Source organism: Musca domestica, unplaced genomic scaffold, assembly GCF_030504385.1.
Source record: "Musca domestica strain aabys unplaced genomic scaffold, Musca_domestica.polishedcontigs.V.1.1 17, whole genome shotgun sequence".
Taxonomy (NCBI): domain Eukaryota; kingdom Metazoa; phylum Arthropoda; class Insecta; order Diptera; family Muscidae; genus Musca; species Musca domestica.
This window is the reverse complement of record NW_026712230.1, coordinates 11261600-11286850: the sequence shown is the minus strand read 5'-3', so window position 1 is coordinate 11286850 and position 25251 is coordinate 11261600. Positions and strand designations below refer to the sequence as shown.

At 34.9% G+C, this 25251-nt stretch overlaps 1 protein-coding gene across 1 annotated transcript; it reads right to left on the bottom strand.

Annotated features, from left to right (window-relative positions):
• Positions 1-622: 622 nt before the first annotated feature.
• Positions 623-18434, bottom strand: LOC131801720 (uncharacterized). The gene is made up of 4 exons (XM_059120658.1): positions 18250-18434; positions 5162-5262; positions 4901-5060; positions 623-829 (listed from the first exon to the last, which is right to left on the bottom strand). The coding sequence occupies exons 1-4, from the start codon at positions 18371-18373 to the stop codon at positions 705-707; spliced, it is 510 nt and encodes a 169-aa protein (XP_058976641.1). The 5' UTR covers positions 18374-18434; the 3' UTR covers positions 623-704.
• Between the last annotated feature and the right edge of the window lie 6817 nt (positions 18435-25251).

Genomic DNA, 25251 nt, shown 5'->3' with positions numbered 1-25251 from the left:
ATTCGGTATTTTGATGATTTTAGCCACATTTTCCAATCGTATTGCCTGAAAATCCACACACGAAGTTCCTTGTGAGTACTTTACACGCAGACATAGATTTGTCTTTATAGGTCCACAATATCGTATATCCTCCCATATATCGGCACCTTCCTATATTACATATTTTAAGCATTTTAAAAGAATTTTTATTGGATTTTATTTTTTTGAAAATTTTCTAATTCGTTCCAAATGGTGGATGGTATTCAAAGTTCGGCCCGGCCGAACTTACTGCTTTTTTACTTGTTTTTATCTCACCCAGTATTTGAAATTATTTGGAGTTTCGTATGTGAATCATGTGTGACAAATACGGTGGTATGGTAATAAATTTGGTACAATGTTGTTTTAGACGAATGGAAAAAAGAGGAACATTGAAATTTGTTATAGAAAGAGGTTGATCTGCGAAAGCGTATAATATTTGACGAGAAGTACTGAACGGCACTAAATATGGTGTAAAGAGTAGGAAAAGATTTTGAATTGATCATTCGGTGTTAAGATAAATTTGATATTTCTTTAGACTTTTGACATTTCTTTAGTGCTTTTTTATTTCAAGGCCTAACCAGGAATACAAGTAAAACAAATTGAAAACATCATTCATTTATTTGTTGTTTATTTGTAATAATTTACAAAACTTATATACGAGGTATAAATGCATGCGAAATAACATATTAATTATAATCAGTTTTATACAATGGCTGATTTGTGCTCAAACCATACTGTTCAGGAACGGAATTTGCTTTGCGTATTCTCTTATAGAGAATGTAGATGGGTGAGAAGGCCAATATTTCAATACCTGCAATGAAACGGTGGAAATATTTTATTAACAAAATTATTAAATAATTTAAGATATTATCTATGAACGAAATATATAATTACACATTAGGCGCTTTCATATTGAACTAAAGTTTATTGGTATATGGTTAAGCTTTAATTAATTCAAATAAAAAGACAATAAGTTAAAAAGTATCAGTCTGTTATGCCGACAGTCAATGTTCGGGGCCGATTTTATGATATCCTACACCACTTGGCTAATTTAGTTGAGCTCCACATAACAAGTAAAAGTTTTTATGGGAGAATTCAATCATACACCCTATGATTATAATTATAATTTAAAATTTAAAGGACTAAATACGCCGAAGCATTTGTATCTTTTAAATTCGGACTTGTATTGCCCATTTGGTGCAAAATTAATTCTTAATCAGATAAAGATATATATGGTAGCTAAATCCAAATCTTAACCGATCTCGATAAAATTTGCCAAAGATATTTCTGAGCTGTATTTGATATATTTCCCTGAATATCGTTGTTACGGAGTGCATATTACGGCTGTGGGTAACAAATACAACAAATCGGAGGAACAATATATATGGGAGCTATAGCTATATCTGAACTGATCTTCACCAAATTTAGCATACTACCTTCTAGACTCAATTCGGTCGTATGTGCCAAATTCCATCCCATTTGGGCAAATATTAGACGTTTTGTGCACAATAAAAGGTAAATCGGACGAAGTTATATATGAGAGCTATATCCAAATCTAAACCGATCTCGATAAAATTTGGCAAAGGTATTTCTGAGCTGCATTTGATATATTTCCCCAAATATTGTTGTTACAGAGTGCATATTACGGCTGCGGAGGACAAAAATAACAAATCGGATGAACAATATATATGGGAGCTACAGCTATATATAAACCGATTTCCATCAAATTTGGCATGCTTATTTTTAGGCCTAAATTGGTTGCATGTGCAAAATTCCATACTATTCGGGATGATATTACACGTTTGATGCACAATAAAAGGCAAATCGGACGAAGATATATATGGGAGCTATATCTAAATTTTTACCGATTATCTCCAATTTCAATAGGGTTCGTCCTTGGGCCAAACAAATGTTGTTGTCAGAAAGTGATTCTATGCAGATCATCAAAAGGAACTATGGGTCTATCTCGTTTCCTTTTGCCTGTTACAAACAAATGCACAAAGACATAATACCCTGACCACCTTGTGGTGTAGGGTATAAAAAACTGCAAGCAACTTCAGACTGCTGTCATTTCGACAGCTCATTATATTGTTTACAAGCGTACAAAAGCATTTTGGTGAGAATTTTCCAGAAAAAAAATTATTCGTGATTGAATTCAAGCGTGAGTTCTTTATATTTGGCTGGAAAACCACAAGTGTCTATCATTTGTTTCTCGTACCATCTCTCGTAACCGTGATACTGGAAAATGATACGAAAAGTAAAAAAGCGACTTGAACAAAACCCGCGCCGCAGTGGCCGAAAAATGGCACGCGAGCTGAACATATCGCAATATTCCATTCGGCAAATATTGAAAAATGAGCTCGGGGTAAAGCCATTAAATTCCAAAAAGTGCAAGAACTTGCATCATAACAGAAAGAAAATAGACTCAAAAGAGCTAAAGAGTTCCTTCGCTTGGCCAAAAGTGGTGAACTGCCGAATTTGGTTTTCTCCGATGAGAAAACATTCGTTGTCCATCAGTTTGTAGAGAAACAAAATTATCGTGTTTACTTGCCAAAGGGGTCAGCTGAAAATGTGCATTTTCGGCCATGGTGATAGTGTGGACCGCCATAACAGCCGATGGTCGCTCATATTAATCGACCGTGGCATCTGAATAAATGCCGAATATTATTGCGAAAATATTCTGGAGGGTGTATTAAAGCCTTGGACACGCAAACATTTTGGCCGCAGACCTTGGACATTCCAACAGGACTCAGCACTCGCCACCCAAGAATGGTTACAAAATGAAGTTCCTCGCTTCATTTCCAGCGCACAATGACCACCAAAATCTCCGGATACCAATCCATTGGACTATTGTGTCTGAAGAATTTTGGAATCCAAGTTTGGCACTAATACCAAAGTGTCTTTCACCTCAAGCAAGCGTTTCGCCGGGAATGGGCCAAAATACGGCAGAGCAACATTCGGACAGCGTGTGACGGTTTCATTGGCCGTTTGAAGGCCATAATTCGTGTCAAACGTGACCAATTCGAATAAATCTAAACTTATTCTAAAATTTGCTGCTATTTCCGACATTTTTGCTTTCATTCAATAGAATATAAAAAAAATTAAAAATTATGTCGTTTGACTTTGTTGCAGTTTTTTATCTCACCCTCAAGTTTGGACTATATTGGCTACATCATAGTATGGAGGGTATATTAAGTATATGGTTATTCCGTTTGTAACTCCTCGAACTATACATTTAGACTCAACAAAGTGCATATAATCTTGATCAGCATAAAATTATATGTCGATTTAACGTTTTCCGTCCATCTGCCTGTGTCTGTGGAAACCACGAATTGAAAAAGATTGATAAAGTTTTACTTAAATGTGTGTTTGGTCTGCAGGACTTTTGGTATTGAAAATGAGCTGTATAGGTCCCAACATAATAGTACCTCCATATATTCGGTATTTTGATGATTTTACCGATATCATTCACCAAAATTTTTCCATATTTGTAGTTCGCTGTTGGCAATACTGTCTAGGACAGAAAATTGACGCTGCGGGATCACGTTGGTACTACTGTCTATGATATAGCATGGATATTCAATATGTTGACCCCATGTGGGGGAGTTACCAGAAGGAATATTCCGATATATTCCATTTTAAAATCAGATCTTCTGCAGCTGGAAATTATGAGGTGTGTGAAATTTGAAGAGAACCGGATGTTTTTTTCGGATTTTAAAATCGTTTTGGTTATTCTAAATGTTGACCCTTACCAGAAGCAATGGTCTGATCTCTACCATTTCTATAACAGATCTTGTGTTGATAGAAATATTGGAATGTGGTAAGTCTGAATGGACTTAAATGTTAATTTCGTGTTTAATCAGTTTCATGGATATTCAAAATTTTTATCCTTTTTATAGGGTAGGTACCATTGTGAGGTGCGTAATTTGAAGAAAATCGGACTCTTACATCACATGTTATAAGAGTTATAAATATTCAAAATGTTGACTCTTTGTGGGGCAGGTACTTAAGGGAGTTAACCGATATCGTATATTTGCGCACCTGACCTAGCACTGATGCAAATATTTGGATTTGCAAAGTTGAAGCAAAATCCGATTATCTTTTCTCTTTCTGTGCAGTAAAATATTTTTTTTTTTGAAAATATCGGACTGATAATAACATTACGAGGTACCATGTTGGGATCGGATCGGATACTCCTTTCGTGAGTTATCGTGCGCACAGACAGACGGACGGGCGGACTCGCTAGATCGACTACAAATGTCCTGAAACGGATTTGGCCCTAAGAGACCTAGGGTTTGCAACCGTTATATCGATGAAGCACGTTTTGGCCGTATTAAATGATATATACCCTCTCTAGCCATATGTCTGAGGGTATAAAAAATTTAGTCAACACTTTTGAATTCAAAATGTATCTTCGATATTATGAATCGTTACGTTAGCTGAGACGATGACAGAGTGATAATCGAAATTTCTATTCAATAAATTATATTAAAACTAAATGTGCCAAGATTAATAGAAAACCCCGTTACAAGGTATTGTAAACAAACTCAAAACCTACAAGGCCTCTGCATTACCAATAAGCTAAAAATAATGATGTTGATAATGATGATGAGTATAAATATGAATGTAAATATTGTTTTTTACATTGTCAATATCTCAGCTTCAGTATATCGAAAATATTCAAATATTTATGTTTATGAATTTTCAAACTATTTTCTTCTGGTTTTTCGTTTGGCTCGAGGTCAGAATTTAAAAAAAAACAGACGAATTTGTTTTTTTTATATATTAATTTATTTGTCCGATATTTCGACTATCTTCGATAGTCATCATCAGGGATTTTCAAAATTTTCAAATTTCTTAATCTATTCCTCTTAACACTTACCAATACAAATAAGGCCGACAACGAGCACCACAATTGAATACACAAATTCGTGTTTAAGAATAATTAATAGGAATATGAAAACGCCAATCAGAACAATAACTCCAAGGACAATGCCAACAATTGTGGTATAGACAAAAACGGCCATTAGACGATGACGTTTCTGCAAAGAAGAAAATAAAGAAAAATACATTTTAATACGGACATCTGCCCATCCTCCATTTCAAATACATTGTATCTTTATTTTAATTTTGAATAACATACCTGATAGATGCCAACCAGCAGCAAGACATACAAAACTATGTTGATGATACACACGATGCATGGTATAAGAATATTCAGAATAAACATTCCCTGCCTTTCATCTGTTTAAAAAAGAAAAACAAAATGTTATAATTTCTACCAAATTCTTTGTGAATAAATTTGAGAGCAAGCCAATTTTAATTATCTCTTAGATTGCTCCCATTCAGTTGAGGAAGTAAACGGTCAATAAACGTCAGACCATTCTGCAATCTACCTCTTGGATTAAATTCTAACAAAATTTGAGGTGGTTTTGCAATTGTGTACTAAAAATGTACGAAAAGTATTTATTTAGTACGGCATTGGGGGAAAGGATATCGCTGGAAATCGGAAATTTGGAATATGGATTCTTAATTGGGTGTAGGATAAATGGAAATTCGAACTACAATTGTAGGAAAGGAACTAAATTTGATACAATTTGATATCATGTAAACATAGCTAAAATTTTGCATACAAATTTAATTTGATATGTAGGTCTGTACTAATTGACTAAATTTGATACAATTTGGTTTTAGGTGAATGAATTGAGCTGGAAATTAGATATGTTGGTATTGGAGTCACTACTGGAATTGAAATAAAGATGTGGTTTTGGAAATGTGTACTACAAGTATACGAAATGTACGAAATAGTACATAATTTAGCATTGGTTGAAAAGAGAGTTTGAAATTATTATTATTGTTATTATCATTATGGTCACTGTTAGTATGTAGGGTTTATATTTGGAGGAAGATTTGAGAATACATACCAAACCAATAAGGAAGGACAAAAGTGGGGGGTGGTGTCTACTATATGATACCATACACCACTATGTGTATTTATTAAAGCTCACGTAACAATAAATTTATATTAGGAATTTATGTGCCTCGTTTGAAGGATTATATATCGTTTGAAGGATTATATATATATTTCTGGAGCAAGATATATCGGACCGAGTTTTACCAAATGGTAAAGGTTGAAATCTATTCAATCTTGGGATGAAATTACATAAATGGTGAGCAATAACCGTAAAATCGGATGAAGATTTGTATAGAAACTACATAAAAATCATAACCGATATAGATAACATTTGGAAGGGGTATTTTCGAGCTGTATCTGATGTCCGGTATAAAATATCATTGTTGTGGAGTGCATATTACGCATGTGAGGGACTTTACTACCAAATCGGTTGAAACATATATATGGGAGCTATTGCGATTTTCACCAAATACTTTATGCTGAATTCCGTCGGATTTGCCACAACTCACTGATGTAAGCCATTTTGGGCTGATATTAGCCACATTTGGGTTGATATTAGCCATATGGTCCACACTAAACCCGATATCTGATAAAGATATACATGGGTGCTATATCCACATCCGATCCGATGAGGGACTTAAACACCAAATCGGAAGAAACATATATATGGGAGTTATAGCTATATCTCAACCGATTTTCACCAAATTTTATTTACTAGCTTTTATGCCGACTTCGTTCGGATGAGCCAAAATTCAGGGTTCGCCTTTGGGCCAAACAAATATTATTTGGGAAATTTCATCTCAATCGGATAATAAATGCGACCAGCATTTTGTTCACATGGTCTGTCCACAGAACAGACCTGTCTGTCGGACGAACAGACATGCTTTAATCGACTTGAAAAGTGATTCTTTGAAGATCCTCAAAAGTCGCTTCCTTCTCCATGTTACAAACAAATGCACAAAGACATAATATTCTGAGGTGTAGGGTGTGAAAAGTACGAAAAGTATTAAATGGTATTACATTTGGTTTTTGAGGAATGAATTGAGGTGGAAATCTGAGATTGGGAGTGAGGGTCTTTGATATTATTTAGGATTGACGAACCAAAGGGTTTCTTGGAATTTCGAACAATAATTTGGTAGAATTTAGAATTTAAACGGATAGGGATACAATGTAGTTTTTGGTGAATGGAATAAGGTGGAATGTGAAAGTGGTTGTTCAGGAAGGTTCACTGGATCACTGTGAATGCGAAGCTTTTAGTTGGGGAGGCGATTTTGACATGCTTACTATAACATGTACGAAAATTACTAAATTTAGTAATGGGTTGGGACGGGGCATGATAAAATTAAGAAGGTAAAATCATTTCATATAAGCATATCCATATCTGTATTTTCTTTAATTTATCTTTTAAAATTTCTTTGTAACTTGTTTTCATCGGATTTTTTTGTTTTGAAAAAAAATGCATCAATTTGAAGAAATTGTATGCAAAATTAATCAAAAAATTGAGGAAATATTTTCGAGCCCTTTTTTATACCCTCCACCAAAAAAGGTATGGAGGGTATATTAAGTTCGTCATTCCGTTTGTAACTCATCGAAATAATCATTTTAGACCCAACAAAGTATATATATTCTTGATCAGCGTAAAATTCTAAGACGATTTAACCCTGTCCGTCCGTCTGTCCGTCCGTCTGTCCGTCTATTGTAATCACGCTACAGTCTAAACGAATTAAGATAGGAAGCTAAAACTTTGCACAGATCTCTCTTTTGTCTGCATGCATATAACGGTACCCCCGATATTCGGTATTTTGATGATGTTAGCCACATTTTTCAGTGGAATTGTCTGAATATCCACACAAGTAGTTCCTTGTGGGTACTTTATACCTCGGCAGAGAATTATCTATATAGGTTCACAATATCGTATAGCCTCCATATAACGGTACCCCCCGGTATTCGGCATTTTAATGATTTTAGCCATATTTTTCAATGGAATTGTCTTAAAATCCACACAAGTAGTTCCTTGCGAGTCATTTACCCCCTGAGAGAGAATTTTCTATACAGGTCCACGATATCGTACATCCCCCATATAACGGTACCCCCCAATATTCGGTATTTTGATGATTTTACCCACATTTTTCAACGGAATTGTCTGAAAATCCACACAAGGAGTACCTCGTGGGTACTTTATACCTCGGCAGAGAATTATCTATATATGTCCACAATATCGTACAGCCCCCATATAACGGTACCCCCCGATATTCGGTATTTTGATGATTTTACCCACATTTTTCAACGGAATTGTCTGAAAATCCACATAAGGAGTTCCTTGTGGGTACTTTATACCTCGGCAGAGAATTATCTTTATAGGTTCACAATATCGTATAGCCCCCATATAACGGTACCCCCCGATATTCGGTATTTTGATGATTTTACCCACATTTTTCAACGGAATTGTATGAAAATCCACACAAGGAGTTCCTTGTGGGTACTTTATACCTAGGCAGAGAATTATCTTTATAGGTCCACAATATCGTATAGCCCCCATGTAACGGTACCCCCACGGTATTCGGTATTTTGATGATTTTTGCCACATTTTTCAATGGAATTGTCTGAAATTCCACAAAAGGAGTCCTTTGTGGGCATTTTACCGCCTCAAAAAGAATTGTCTATATAGGTCCACGATATCGTATATCCCCCATATAACGGTACCCCCCGATATTCGGTATTTTGATGATTTTACCCACATTTTTCAACGGAATTGTCTAAAAATCCACACAAGGAGTTCCTTGTGGGTACTTAATACCTTGGCAGAGAATCGTCTATATAGGTCCACAATATCGTATAGCCCCCATATAACAGTACTCCCCTATATTTTTTATACTTCAGGGATTGTCATTTACCAAATCTTCTCAAATACCAACTTAGAAACAATTTCGTGGGTAAATGTGACTAGGATCGTAATATGTGTGGAACTAAATATTTAATGTTCTGCCACTAGAGCTAGAGCCCATTATGAACTAAAAATACAAATTTTTATACAAATACCTGAAAAAGATAACAAAAATCATCAAAATGCCCAATAACGGGAGGTACCGTTATATGGGGGCTATACCAAAACATGGACCTATGCATACAATGTTTCGCCACACGAGGTAGAACCTATTAATCCGTGAAAAAATATGGCAATAATCATCAAAACACCGAATATCGGTGAGTATCGTTATATGGGCTTATATGTTAAATCGACTTAGAATTGTATGCTGATTACGAATATATATGTATACTTTATGGGGTCTACAACGAATATTTAGGGATGTTACAAACGGAATGACAAATTTAATATCCTCTTTTCCAAAGTGGAGGGTATAAAATTGTTTATATATGGAATTTCAGTGAAAAAGATCATATGTATATGATCGTATTTGAATGCGTATCATGTCTTTAGATCGGTTATAACATGAAGCCTAAAGGAACTAATATATGGGAGGTATATACTATACTGAAATTTAAAAGCGGCATTTATGTCTGAACCGATGTTCACCAAAATTCATCTCTTTGAACTGATATCACACTTCTGGTGCACAATAAACGTGAATTCGGACGAAGATATATGTGTGGGACCTATAGCTTTGTCTAAACATATTTTTACCAAATATGGCACACATTCTTCTAGTTTGAATTCGGTCGAATGTGTCAAAATTAATTAATTCGGGCTGATATTAACCACTTTGTGCACAATAAACTTAAAATCGGATAAATATAGGTGCAAATCTAAACCGATCTAGATAGAATTTGGCAAAGTTATTTCTAATCGGTATCTTATATTTTTCCTAAATATTGCTGTTATGGAGTCCATATTTCTAAATTGAGTGGATGCACTAGACATGCAAACTTTCAAAAAATTCGCCATGCCAATAGCCCTACATAAAGGGACACACTGATTTGAAATTACTTTAAAATTAAAACTATTCTTCAAAGCAGAAAATTTTTATAAACTGGTGCCTAATTGCCGCGTAATACCCCCATTGCGCGAGATGTTGGTGAAAAAAAGTTGTCATTAAAATTCGTTTTTCTCTCAAATATTGTTTCTCCTCTTTACGAATTGACTCATTAAAGTAACATGAAACCGAATTCAAGGCGAATGAAAGTAATATTCAACAATAAAATTTGATACTATAAGTTTTATAACTACATACATAAATGTATATGTAGACGCGAATATTTTTTTTTGAAAATTGCGATGTTTATTTGAGTATATAACAAAAAAATAAAAAGGAAATATTTGTTAACTTCCCTTTTGTATTAATTTCCTACGTTGCCCAAACTGAGCCTAAATCTCCCACAGAATTCGATTGTATGAGTATGGCGCCAAAGAATGAAATATTTTGCGACGAATTTAATTATGAGTCAGCGAACAAAAGAAATTTGTATACACAATATATATTATTAAAAAAATTAACACACATTTGGGTAGAGAGAATATTGTTTTTTGTAATTTCGCACTTGTTTTGAATAAATTGCAAATAATCGTGCAAATAGACACTTTTGGGAGGATGTTTCTAATGGGCGAATTATTCTACATTAGAATTCATTATCAGGCGCCTACATTTACATGCATACAAAACATACATGATGTCACATTAAAATATATTGGGAGATAACTCTTAAAAGCTCCTAGGGAGAGCAATGTTATCTTTGGACAACTTAAATTTAATATTTTGTTGAATTTGAAAATTAGACAATATTTTAATTTCTCTAAAGCAGCTAATGTCAAGGGGTTTATCCAAACAATTAGGCAACTCATTAAAGACGTGACCTTGACATACAAGGAGTACCAAAAGGAGGGCTATCGCATGTATCAGAGTACCACGTATATATCATTTGATACGACGAAAACGTGGCACAGCGAAATAACGGTTTTATACCCTAGATCTCTTTGGGCCAAATCCGTTTCAGGACATTTGGAGTCGATCTAGCGATGTCCGTCTATATGCCCGTCTGCTGGCTGGTGTGCTCGATAACTCTCTAAGGGAATATCTGATTTGATCGTAAAATTATTATCTAACTTATATCGAGTTCGGAAATATCGGCCTCCTTCTGGTACCTCACCCACAAAAGACAAAATTTTCAAAAAACATTTTACTGCACAGAAATAGAGATAATCCGATTTTTTTCCAACTTTGAAAAACCTTAATATTTCCATAAGTGCTCGGTTATGTGTGAAAATGGTCAAAACTCATTCTGGTAATTCGCCCACAAAGGGTCAAAAATTTGAACATTAAATGTGAAATTAAAATCTGATTCCTTTCAGACTTGGTACATCTCAATATTTACATCAACACAAGATCTTTTATAAAGATGGTAGAGATCGGACCATTTCTTCTGGTACCTCCCCCACATAGGGTTCAAGATTCGAAAAAATAGAATATTTTTAACTTACTAACTAAAAACTTCGCAAAATACCAAACCCGGCCCCCAAAACACAGATGTGGATGGGTTGCTCAAAGACAATGTTCCAATGCTTACCACTTCCACTGACGCATCAGGCAAACCAACACCTGTATGAATGTATGGGAAATAAATATTCGACTTAAATTAGAGGTTATTATATGGAATAGAAATAGTAACGCAGAGATTGACAGTAAAGGATCAATCGCCCATTGTCGATTGAAGGATATTAAAAGAATGATTTTCCTTGGTTTCCCGATTAAATTCTAAATAAGGAATTTATCCGAAACCTCATAACACCCGAGAAAGGCAGTGTGGAAAACGTTGGTGCAATAGGCATCTAAACTGTTATTGGAATGGACCCTTAGTTTCGGATCAAAGTCTTTGAATTAGTTAAGGCCATTGATTTTAAATTTTTCTGTAGGTCACCAAATAAAGAAAATCTATATTTCAATTACATATCAAGAAAATAACAATGTTTGTATCAATGTTGCCGGAAAATATTTCATAGTTTTTATGTATTTTTTCTGACCTGTTTAGAATTGATACATGAATGTTACCTAAAACTTCTTTTTAGATTGAACTGATTTTATGTATTTCGACGGTTCCAGCCGATTTTGGAATTAACCTGTTATCTTTGTTTCTCAGAGCGCAGAACACATTTTCGTAATTCAGTGCAGGTGCGTTTTTCTGAGTAGAGCCCATAAATTAAACCTCCTGTATAAATTATATATAGACAATTTTCAACACCAAAAGTCCTGAGTATCTACCTACTTCATTTTGTTCGGCAGCTATAGTGATTTCCACCGACGGACAGACGGACATCGCTATTTCGAAGTATTATTTTATGCACATTCTCTGTGGGGATCTTAAATGTACATTTCGAGGCGTTACAACGAAATGCCAAACTTAATATCAATGGAGGGTAAAATAACCAAAAAAAAAAAAAAAAAAAAAATTAAATAAAAAAAAAAATAAATAAATAAATAAATAAAAATTGTCGAAAATAATTGGAAACCAATAAAGAATGGAGACTGTACCAAAAACTTGGACCGGCATAAACAAATGATAATTCACGATCCCTATAAAAGTTCAAAACTCTACACAAAACTTTCCGAGATATATCTCAAAGTATTGAGGTTCTTTTGTATAGTAAAGTAGCTGTCCGGGCCGCGTTGCCGGCCCCTACTTTTAGTCATTATTGCATATTTTTTAAAACATAATAAATCACAGATCTGACTTATGTTAGTGGCACAATTTATTTTAGATATTTTGAATACATCTATAATAGCCCCATGTGAATTATTAACTTTTTCCATTCAAATAAGCTGTAATTTGGATTTTGTATTTCCAACATTTAGAATACCGTCCAGCGTGGCATTTACTTTTGTCCACCCCATAATTGAGGGCAGAATGATATTAGAATGTCAAACATAATTACTCTTTTACATGCATTACCGTAAGAATGGAATTTATTTTTCTCTATCAATCTCCTGTCAAAACTACATTGGAAAATAGTAAGTCAACAAGGAACAAGTAAAAAAGCAGTAAGTTCGGCCGGGCCGAACTTTGAATACCCTCCACCATTTGGAACGAATTAGAAAATTTTCAAAAAAATAAAATCCATTAAAAATTCTTTTAAAATTTTCAGACACTTCCGTTGAAAAATGTGGGTAAAATCATCAAAATACCGAATATCGGGGGGTACCGTTATATTGGGGATGTACGATATCGTGGACCTATATAAAAAATTCTCTCTCAGGATGTAAAGTACTCACAAGGAACTACTTGTGTGGATTTTCAAACAATTCCGTTGAAAAATGTGGGTAAAATCATCAAAATGATGAATATAGGGGGTATTGTTATATGGGAGATATACGAATCGTGGACCTATATAGACAATTCTCTTTCAGGGGGTAAAATGCTCACAAGGGATTCCTTATGTGGAATTTCAGACAATCCCATAGAAAAATGTGGCTAAAATCATCAAAATACCGAATACCGGGTGGTACCGTTATATGGGGGCTATACTATATCGTGGATATATATAGATAATTCTCTACGGAGGTATAAAGTACCCGAAAGGAACTCCTTGTGCGGACAATTCCGTTGAAAAATGTGGGTAAAGTCATCAAAAACCCGAATATCGGGGGTACCGTTGTATGGGGTATATACGATATCGTGGACCTATATAGACAATTCTCTCTCAGGGGGTAAAGTACTCACAAGGAACTACTTGAGCGTATTTTCGGACAATTCCATTGAAAAATGAGGCTAGCTTCATCAAAATACCGAATATCGGGGGTACCGTTATATTGGGGCTATACGATATCGTGGACCGATATAGCCCATCTTCGAACTTGACCTGCCTGCATACAAAAGAGAGATCTGTGCAATTTTAGCTTCCTATCTTAATTCGTTTAGACTGTAGCGTGATTACAACAGACGGACAGACGGACGGACAGGGCTAAATCGTCTCAATCAAGAATATATATACTTTGGGTCTAAAATGATTATTTCGATGAGATCCAAACGGAATGACGAACTTAATATACCCTCCATACCATGGCACAATGAAGAGAAGGTAGGTCAACTTTGAAAAAATTGCAAGTATAGAGGTCTACCTGTTTGGCTTGTAATGTCAGAATTACTATCAAAACAATAAAAAAGCAAACAACTTGTTGCATTGATTTTGAATAAATAATTTAAAACCGCGAAAACTGAATGAATGGTCAAAATTTCTTTTCAATATCATGTTCTATATATCTCTTATGGTTTATTTCGCGACAAAAACTGTAGATTTTGTCGATGCATTCGTTGCAATAAGCATTTTGAAAACACCCGAATTTGAATATTTTCTGTATAATTTTTTATTATTGAAAAGAAGACACACACATAAGCAAATGAAGTTGACTTATTAAGCCAGAAAAATAAAAAAAATTAAATCATATGGTAGTTCTGCCCTACCTTGAATTCATTGTACCATGCTCCATACTATGTATGGTGGAGGGTATAAAAAATCATGAAATATAAAACATTACTATTGTAAATTTCAAAAGTCAAAATGAAAAGGTTCAAATTTCACATTTTCTCGAAATTGTTTGGATTTTATCCATTTCTGACAAGAGACAATTCCTAATCTGTCTGAATCGGTTTTTGAGTTATAAGCGTACCCAACATACCAAAATGGCTTGAGAATAATATTACAATAAGCTTATGAACATAAGCCTTAAGCTTGAGAAAATCTTGAGAAAACATTGAAAAATGTTTGTATAACAAGTATAGAATAATCGAAACGGAACCCTTATTTATAAGCTTATACTTGAAATTGTAGAATAAGCTTACAAAAATAATGTTATAATAAGCTTATTTATGTAATAGTATAAAATATTATTTTTTTTTAGTTTTTAATCATTTTTAACATTTTTTTCTTGATGGAAATCCCAGTAGTCACTGCCTCATGTGGCCTTGATACCCTGACGTTTTCTTCTCCCTTATTTGAACTTCTGCATCTCTTCCACTAAGACTTCACATCTATTGAATTCCTGCAACTTTTTTGATGCTTCCAAACTGAAATGGGATTGGAATAATTTATGTGAAAGATTCCCGGATTTATTATTCAACCACACCTTAAGGGTTCGGTCCAGAAATGGGTGCTAAATTCGCGTGATTTTGTTTTTTGCCAAAGAAAATAATTTTTTTGCTGACAATTTTCACAAAAAATCAAAACTAATTTGTCAACAAGGGACAGACTTGAGAAATGTTTGTGGAACATAAGTGTTTCTCAAGCATTGTTGAAAAATTATATTTTTATAATATTGTTTTCAAGCTGTATTGTATTTTTGGTATGTTGGATAGTAACTAACAGAACTTTCTTTAATATATATGATGTATAAAAACATTTTTGGGCTAAGAACCCCGTTTGATCCGAGTCAAATCCAATCTACTTGGGATTTCCACAACCCATACTTAGAATGCACGCTGTATTCTATGGATACTAGGTATAATGAAATATTTTTTATTTTCACATGAAATTGCTCTCCTCACTCGTTTTCATTTACTGAACTTTTCCATCAAACTTTTCTATCGAATAAGATTTCGAAATAATTTCTGCAACTTATTGAGATATTGTTCAAACCTAATATTCACAGTTGATATACAAATCCCAAGTTCGCAACGTGACTTGGAATTCTTCATAAATTGAATGTTTGAGTGATAGTTTGCGATTAATAAAAATCCAGTATTAAAACTTTTGTGTACATATGTAAATTAATGTTAATTCCTTAATAATACACCTATTGTGTTTATATTTTTAATTTGATTTTCACTTGTAAAAATTCTACGTAGAATACTATTTGGGTGACAAAATGCTTATCGGATAAACAATTTTATTGGATAATTTGTCTCAATTTAATAACGTGTGAAAAAAAGTACATAAAGCACGTCAACTCTTTAGAATTCGATGGGGGAACTTGAATAATTTGATGTGTAATGGGGAGAGGACAAAATTGTGTTTGCCAAAAGTGAAGTACGATATTTGAAAGAACTGAAAAATACGTTTGCATTTCATAAAAATTATAAAAACACTACGCGACAAAATTAAATTGAGCAAAACAAAAACCGGTAAGGTATTTTACGGATGTGAGGGAGTAAAATGCAAAATCGGATGAAACATATATTTATGGGACCCATAGCTATATCTTAACCGATGTTCACCAAATTGGATACACTTTTTTCCAGGATAAATTCGTTCATATGTGCCAAAATCCATTCAATTCGGGCTTTTATTAACCATTTGGTGCACAATACACATGTATAGGAATTTCTGGTGTTTAGGTAGCATTTAGACACTTGACGTCTTCTAGGACCTACAGTAGAACTTTGTGAAAAATAATTTTGTAGGATATTTTGGCTTCCTACGATGAAGTTTTTGCCCACCAACCATAAAATAAAAAAAAGATTTAAAGGACCTCTTTGTTAAGTCGTTTGAGACCTAAAAAATTCTCCTTATTTTTATACCCTCCACCTTGGAAATGATATGGGTATATTAACTTTGTCATTCCGTTTGTAACATCCCTAAATATTCACCATAGACTCCATAAAGTATATATATTCTTGATCAGCATAAAATTCTAAGTCAATTTAACGATGTCCGCCAGTCTGGCTGTTGAAATCTCGATATAGCCCACATTATTTGACGTAGAGCATCAACATTTAGCAGAACAATTTGTATTATGTCTAGGATGGTTGGTTTTGAAAATGAGATTTATCGGTACACGTTTTGGTATAGCCCGCATATAAAGGTACCTCCCGATTCGGTATTTGATGATTTTTGCCACATTTTTTCACGGATTTGTCTAAAAAATTAGTCTTTGTAGGTCATAATTGGTAGTAACTTGTGTGGCGAAACATTGTATGTAAAGGACCACGTTTTGGTATAGCCCCCATATAACGGTACCTTCCGATATTCGCTATTTTGACGATTCTTTACCACATTTTTTCAGGGATTTGTCTAAAAGTTGGTATTTGTAGGTCATAATGTTTTCTAGCTCTGGTGGCGAAAAATTGTATGTATATGTCCACGTTTTGGTATATCCCCCATATAAAGGTACCTCCCGATATTTGGTATTTTGACGATTGTTGCCACATTTGTCTTAAAATTGGTATTTGTGGGTCATAATGGGCTCTAGCTCGTATGGCGAAACATTGTATAGGTCCACAATAATAAAAATATCGAATATCGGCAGGTAATATTCGTTATTTTGATAATTTTTGCACATTTTTCCACGGATTTGTCTAAAAATTGGTATTTGTAGTCCGTAATAGGTTCTAGCTCCTGTGGCGGAACATAATATGTATAGGTCCACGTTTTCGTTTAGCCCCCCCTTAATGGTACATTTTGATTATTTTTGCCACATTTTTGGCGGCAGAACATTGAAACTAACGATACCCACCTACACTTGGCATTTTGATAATCTTAGTCACATTTACGCACACAATTGTTTCAAATTTGGTATTTTGGAGGATTTGATAGATGAAAATCCTTGAAGTGAAAAATTGTCCATAGATGGTATGACCTCATATAACTGCCTCATTCACTTTATAGTTTTTTTATAATTTTTTCTGCATTATCCAAATGGTCTTGCTGGTACATGAAGTTTAAAGTAAAAACACGCTTGAGTTCAGATATTTTTATATAAAAATGTTTTCTTTTCCCAAAGGTGGAGGGTATTAAAAGGGCGGCCCTGCCAAACTTAATGTTTTTATTTGTTATCTACAGTATTACTGTATCACTATATTACTGTATTACTATATACTTAAAATGCACTGATTCCGAAAAACTGTTATTTGTAAGTTTCCGATTTCATATGCCAAATTCTGAGGCTATATATCTATTGGAACACGAACTGAAACTTTTTAACTTGATGTAAATATATATATTGGATAAAAAATAATAATTTTTACTTCAAAAACATTTTTTCAAACACATTAAGGACATACAGTTGGGCGCCACACTCACAATGTCAGTAGATAATAAACTGTTGATTAGGTCCTTGTTATCTCGTGTTAGAGTACAATAATTATAATCCAGGGATAGGCTTATGACGTGGGACGTGGCTAACTCATTTTAAATTTTAATACTAATTAAATAACTGTATATGTACATATATAAACATCTATGATATGTACATATATTCTTATAACGTGTGCAAGAAATTGGTGAAACTTTGCCATATGTTTGCAACGTTAGAATTTTTTGATATACACAAGTTGTTTTTTTAATATTTTTTTGCTTGCATTCAAAATGCCTTATATCACAATAACAAATTAAAGTTTTTTTTTCAATTAATTAACATTTTCTTTTGTCTATTTACCCTGCATTTCGCTATTAGCGCCAACGAATATCAAGGCCACGGTGAGAATAAAACCAATAACACAGCCAATTAGATTTGACCAGGCCAGGAATAAACTCCAACATCTGACCGTGCAACAACACATCTTGATGATTTAATGTTTTTCGATTTTTTTTTATTTTATTGTTATTATATATTATTTATTTGATGATGCTTAATGTTTATAATTTGGGACAAAAACGCACATCAACTGGGATGTGCGCTTCGCCTGATGTTCGTTCTAAGACTGATTGAATTTTGGTATATTCAGTTTGCAAGCAACGTTAACGTTCTATGGAGCCCAAAGAATGAAAAAAAAAAATAAAAAAAATCTATTATCTTCTTCGTGCGAACCCCTATCCCGGTATTTGCACATCGAAAAAAATAATGAAAAGGGAAAACGAAACAAAAAACGAGAAAAAATAACGCATGAAAGAAATGAAACATTAATGTTGTGCGCTGTGTGTGTGATGACACAAAGCTTAAAAGTGTTTTGTGGGCTGTTTGTTGATATGCTTCTGGATGCAGACATGACGAAATATTTGTTTGTTTCTGAAAATACACTGTGCGACATTTCGTCTGGATCTATTGAGGGAGCATGGGAATTTTAAGGGGGCAAGAGTTAATGAGATCACCCATGTAGAATGAAAAATATATTGAGAATAATATTCGTCTTTCATGCAAAAGCCAGTGAGGAAAAGTCAAAAGTCGGACGGGGCCGGCTATATGATACCCTACACCACTCTGCATATTTAGTAAAGCTCCCGTAACAAAAGAATTTATTTGAAGTAGATCATTTGGCTTAAGAGCAGTTATAATTTGGTTTCAGAAGGAACTAATATATGGGGGAGGCATATCAAATTCTGAATCGATTTTTACTAAATTTGACGGAGACATATTAACCTTTTATATAAAGGTATTTCTGAGCTCTAAGATATCTGGTACCAAATATCATTGTGGTCGAATGCATATTACGAATGTGAGGAACTTTAACACCAAATCGGATGAAACATATATATGGGAGCTATAGCTATATCTGAACCGATTTTCACCAAATTTGATATACTTGCTTCCAGACTGAATTAGGTGGGATATACCCAAATTCAGGTAATTAGGACTTATATTGGCTATTTGGTGCACAATTAACCCGAAATCGTTTGTATACTGTTTATTTTCGAACGCAGGTAAATTTAATAGAGTTAAAGTGGTAAATGGATATATATCGCCCATCTTAAGGAACTCTCAGTTTTTTCCTAACTATATACAAATCAAGCTTCACATTCAATTAAATTAAAAAAAAATTAAAAATTATGGCGTTTGACTTTGTTGCAGTTTTTTATCTCACCCTGTATGAGGGTACCTCCCAATATTCGGTATTTTGATAATTTTAGCTACATTTTTTAACAGAATAATTTTAAACTTTGTGTTTGGAGTTCGTAATAGGCACCTCCATATCCGGTAGATAATTGCCTGTAAAGGTCCACGTTTTCGTATATCCCCATTCGACCGTAACACGTAATACTCGGATTTTTTAAGATTTTTTTCAATGGAATTATTTTACAGTTTGTTTTTTCCAAATGTTGAAGGGTATTAAAAGTTCGTTTTTGTTAGCCAATAGGTGAGTCGCAATTTCTTAACTCTTTATTGGGTTGTTCGCTATCCAGTTAACTTTGGGAACCACTGGTCTGCAGGGTCTAGGAGGCCAATCGAACGGCCACGAACGTGGAATAAATTGTTCACCGAATTCACCTCTAAATTAATCCATTGTTATGCGTGCTGTGTGTGGTATGTGACACCATCTTGTTGAGACCACATGTCACACTCATAAAGTGAAACTAGCAAGCATTTCGGATCTATGATTTTAGATTGTTCGACAAATCTCTATTATCAAAAATTCGACTTTTCCTTTTTTACAAAAAAAAAAAAAAAAAACCGACTCTGACTTAAAGACTTTTCGATTCGAAACGTCGAATACGTTTCCATAGTATGACATTTAATTTTAATACTTAGCGTAATATTTTGATCAGTGTGCCTCTTTTGTTGTTTAGTGTTATTCTTCACATATGCATATAGCTAAATATGTACAAATTGTTTACTTTTTTTTATAAAAAAATCAAAGAATTGATTCTTTCACTGAAGTAGAAAAATTCAAATTTATATTATATTGAAATGCATGCGTTATTTTGTATCTGAATTTTTCTATATAATTAACATAATTCGCAGTTGATTTGTTTTTGTATCTTTGGATATAAGTAGCTATTTCTATTGTTGTATTGTTAAGAGTTCACGTCATTGCGATAGATACACATGGAGAATGTCATTCCGTTATAGGGGAACAGGTAATTCTTTCCCAATCTGGCAAAACTAGATGTATCTTTTACGGAATTAAATTTCAATTAAAACGGGCTGTTTGAATTTTGTTATATTATTTTCTTTTGCAGGCAAACATTTTGGCACATGGAATATTTTGTTCACCCATTAAGCGGTCATAATATGGTGCTTATCTATATACACAATATCACTCAATTGTTGAGTTATGCACGCGTGGAATTAAGTCAAATATTAATAAGAAAAAAATTCTACAGTCATCGGCAGTGTCGTCCAGTCAATACTCATAAATGATATACATACATAGTTTTTATACCCTTCACCATAGTATGGAGGGTATATTAAGTTTGTTATTTCGTATGTAACACCTCGCGAATATACAATTTTTGTGACATATTATACAAGTTCTCTGTCGAGACCCTGTATTGGCAATGAACAGACCTTGATAATAGTTCTTCCAGTAGACCGGCCTCTTAAGGGTCGGTGATCTCTGCATCGACTCCCTGCTTTGTGTTGCTCGGGGGCTCCTCTTTCTCATCCTCGCTGTCACTTTTTATACCATCCACCAAAAAAGGTATGGAGGGTGTATTAAGTTCGTCATTCCGTTTGTAACTCATCGAAATATTCATTTTAGACCCAACAAAGTATATATATTCTTGATCAGCGTAAAATTCTAAGACGATTTAGCACTGTCCGTCCGTCTGTTGTAATCACGCTACAGTCTAAACGAATTAAGATAGGAAGCTAAAATTTTGCACAGATCTCTCTTTTGTCTGCAGGCAGGTCAAGTTGGAAGATGGGCTATATCGGTCCACGATATCGTATAGCCCCCATATAACGGTACCCCCGATATTCGGTATTTTGATGATGTTAGCCACATTTTTCAATGGAATTGTCTGAAAATCCACACAAGTAGTTCCTAGGTATACTTTATACATAGGTACTTTATACATCGGCAGAGAATTATCTATATAGGTCCACAATATCGTATAGCCTCCATATAACGGTACCCCCAGGTATTCGCCATTTTGATGATTTTAGCCACATTTTTTCAATGGAATTGTCTTAAAATCCACACAAGTAGTTCCTTGCGAGTAATTTACCCCCTGAGAGAGAATTATCTATACAGGTCCACGATATCGTACATCCCCCATATAACGGTACCCCCCCGATATTCGGTATTTTGATGATTTTACCCACATTTTTCAACGGAATTGTCTGAAAATCCATATCCATAATCCATAATCCATAGGAGTTCCTTGTAGGTACTTTATACCTCGGCAGAGAATTATCTATATAGGTCCACAATATCATATAGCCCCCATGTAACGGAACCCCCGATATTCGGTATTTTGATGATTTTACCCACATTTTTCAACGGTACTCCCCTATATTCGGTATTTTGATGATTTTAGCCACTTTTGCCAATGGAATTATCTGAAAATCCATACAGGGAGTTCCTTGTGAGTACTTTACACGCAGACATAGATTTGTCTTTATAGGTCCACAATATCGTATATCCCCCCATATATCGGCACCTTCCTATATTAGATATTTTAAAGATTTTAAAAGAATTTTTATTGGATTTAATTTTTTGGAAAATTTTCTAATTCGTTCCAAATGGTGGAGGGTATTCAAAGTTCGGCCCGGCCGAGCTTACTGCTTTTTTACTTGTTTCACCTTATTATTCTTGAATCTGACAGCGTTTGAGGCATAGAAAGCAATGCGCTTAGTCTTTGTCATACTGGCCATGGAGATATCGTCAACTTCAATCACAAGGAGAGTGCCATCTCGAACTTCCTGCCGAATCCGCTGACGTACACCGTTGCTTTAGTTAGGCGAGGAATTTCATTCCTCATCACCTACCGTTTTCCCAGAGGGTTTTATCTTACCGATAATCTCCCTTAGGACGTCAGTGTTTGCATGTGTAGCAAGCTTAAAGAACACCTCCTTCATGATGTGGTCCAAGATTTTATTGTTGACAATTTCCTCTATTGTTTCAGTGGTCTTTTGGTAAGTTGCCTTAACCTCTGTTGGTATTGATCAATGCGTAATGCAATCAATTTCGTCCCTATAAGGCTTCCTAGCTGATTTAGCATAAGATGGCGGCTTTCTACCCGTTTCCTCGGTCCGCCTCCGCTTCTGTTGGGGAGAGATTTCTTCTCAGAAACCCCTGGTTTACCTGTCGATTTCACTGCGCTGGTTTTTAGTGTTCTTTTCCTCAGGGGACCTGACCCTCCAAGGAAGTGTTGGGAGTATTCGTAGGCCCCTTTGGAACATCCTGCGACTTTGCATTTTTGTTCATCTGTTGCTTCCTGAACTTAGGCCGTTGAGCCCCAGACAGCTTTTTCTTTTTTGTTGTGAGCTTCGCCAAGCTTTCACGCACTTCTTCTATCATCTTGTGCACCTCCCCCCCTTATTGGGATCTGCAAAATGGTAGTATTGTTGTTGCTGCTGTCAGACTCGGAATCTAAGGCGCTACCTGTCGTTGAAGGCTGGATCGAGCGTAAGCTTCCCCGTAGTTCCTCAGACTTTCTGTCTATCTTTTTGCTGAAGGCTTTTTGCTTGTAGCAATACCTTCGACCACAGAAACCACGCTCACGATCGTTGTGACTCTGACTGGATCACAAACACCCGCCGGTACTGGGTTATATAGGCCCTGCACCGTAACATTATTAATTTTTCATTCTTCCAATTTTTTTTTTTGTTTTAGGGGAACACCCCCGTAGTCAGTTTTTAGTCCGCGGGGAATCCGGAGATCCCCTGAGACGTGTATGATCATCCATCCCCCCTATCCGCCAGTAGGGACGCTCCAAATAGGAGAACTGACAAACACCCCCAGGGGAATTGTTTCAAGTTTCGTATTTCAATACTATAATGGCTATGACAAAAATTGCCCATGCACATCCACGTTTTCGTATGGACCCCAATATAACAATAACTCCTAATATTCTGCATTCTTGGGATTTTAAAAGAATTGTTAACTTTTTATACCCTCCACCATAGTAAGAAGGGTATACAAAGATTCTTATTCCGTTTGTAACACCTCGAAATATGCTTTTTAGACCCCATAAAGTATATATATTCTTGATCAGCATAAAATTCTATGTCGATTTAGCGATGTCCTTCCGTCTATCCGTCTGTTCGTCTGTCCGTCTGTGGAAATCACTCTAACTTCCGTACGAATTGATGTAGATTAATTTAAGCGACATTATTCACTGGAATTCTTTCAAATTTGGCATTTGAGGTTCGTAGTGGATACTTCAGCCTATCACAGAAAATTGCCTGTGCAGGTGTACGTCTTCGTGTAGCCCCCATATAACTGTACCTCCCGATATTCGGTATTTTGATGATTATAGCAACATTATTCAACGGAATTGCTTCAAATTTGGTATTTGAAGTTCGTAATGGGTACAGCCTATGAGAGAAAATGGTGTGTGCAGGTCCACACCTTCGTATAGCTCCCATATAACGGTACCCCCGATATTCTGTATTTTGATGATTTAAGCGACGTTATTCAACGGGATTCCTTCAAATTTGGTATTTGAAGTTTGTAATTGGTAATACAGCCTATGAGAGAAAATTGTCTCTACAGGTCCACGTCTTCGTATAGCCCCCATATAACGGTACCTCCCGATATTCAGTATTTTATTGATTTTAGCGACGTTATTCATCAGAATTGTTACAAATTATGTATTTATAGTTCGTAACGGGTACTACAGCCTATGACGAAAAGTTTCGTATGCAGGTCCACGTTTTTGTATGTCCTCTATATAATGGTACCTCCCTATATTCGGTATTTTAATGATTTTTGCTACATTATTTACCGATTTTTGTTTGTCAAGTTTCCCATTTAAATATTGTAATGGCTTATTGGCTATGCATGTCCACGTCGTCGTTAGACCGTTTTATGTAGGCTATATTTCTTTTAACAGATTTTTTCACGGATTTTATTTTTTTGAAAATTGCCAAATTCGTTCCAAATGGTGGAGGGTATTCAAAGTTCGGCCCGGCCGAACTTACTGCTTTTTACTTGTTTTATCTCAATAGATCACTTTTAAACTGCTGAAGTTCTAACCAAGAGTAATTTCAAAGTCTGGTGCTCAGACGATGATGCAGTCATCTTTTTGTCTTATAGTTGTTCAAACATCAAAAACAGGTTTTCAAAATCACAAAAAAAAAAAAAAAAAACAACATGGATTGCAAGAAACAAAATAAAATAAATGTTATACAAAATTAAAAGTCGCGTTCGACGTCACAGGCATAACCACAGTGTGGGACATACTTATATACTAAAACAGTGCAGAGTGTATCATTTTTGTGATTGCAAACTTGCATTTGGACAGTGGCCGAGATTCAAGGTCAATTGTAGGTATTCTGTGTTATCTTGAAGCTCTTATATGTTCATGATTTTCAAAGCTGAGAATATCAATGTTGCCAGTTTTCGCAACAATTAGCTACACTGTGAAATTAAATTGGTTTTCAAAATGAGTGGAAAAAGAAGAGCACGTATATCGTATATTTACATTCTTATTGTGCTCTAACGATATCCATCACGAATAACTTTTTTCTGGAAAATTCTCACCAAAATGTTTTTGTACGCTTGTAAACAATATAATATAATCAGCTGTCGGATGAGAGGCTTAGAAATGACAG

Coding starts and splice junctions, on each gene's coding strand:
- LOC131801720 (XM_059120658.1), bottom strand. CDS start 18,373: ATGTGTTGTTGCACGGTCAGATGTTGGAGTTTATTCCTGGCCTGGTCA. Junction 5,263..18,249: donor CGCTAATAGCGAAATGCAGG/GTAAATAGACAA, acceptor TTTTTTAAACAG/ATGAAAGGCAGGGAATGTTT. Junction 830..4,900: donor TGTCGGCCTTATTTGTATTG/GTAAGTGTTAAG, acceptor GTTTCATTGCAG/GTATTGAAATATTGGCCTTC.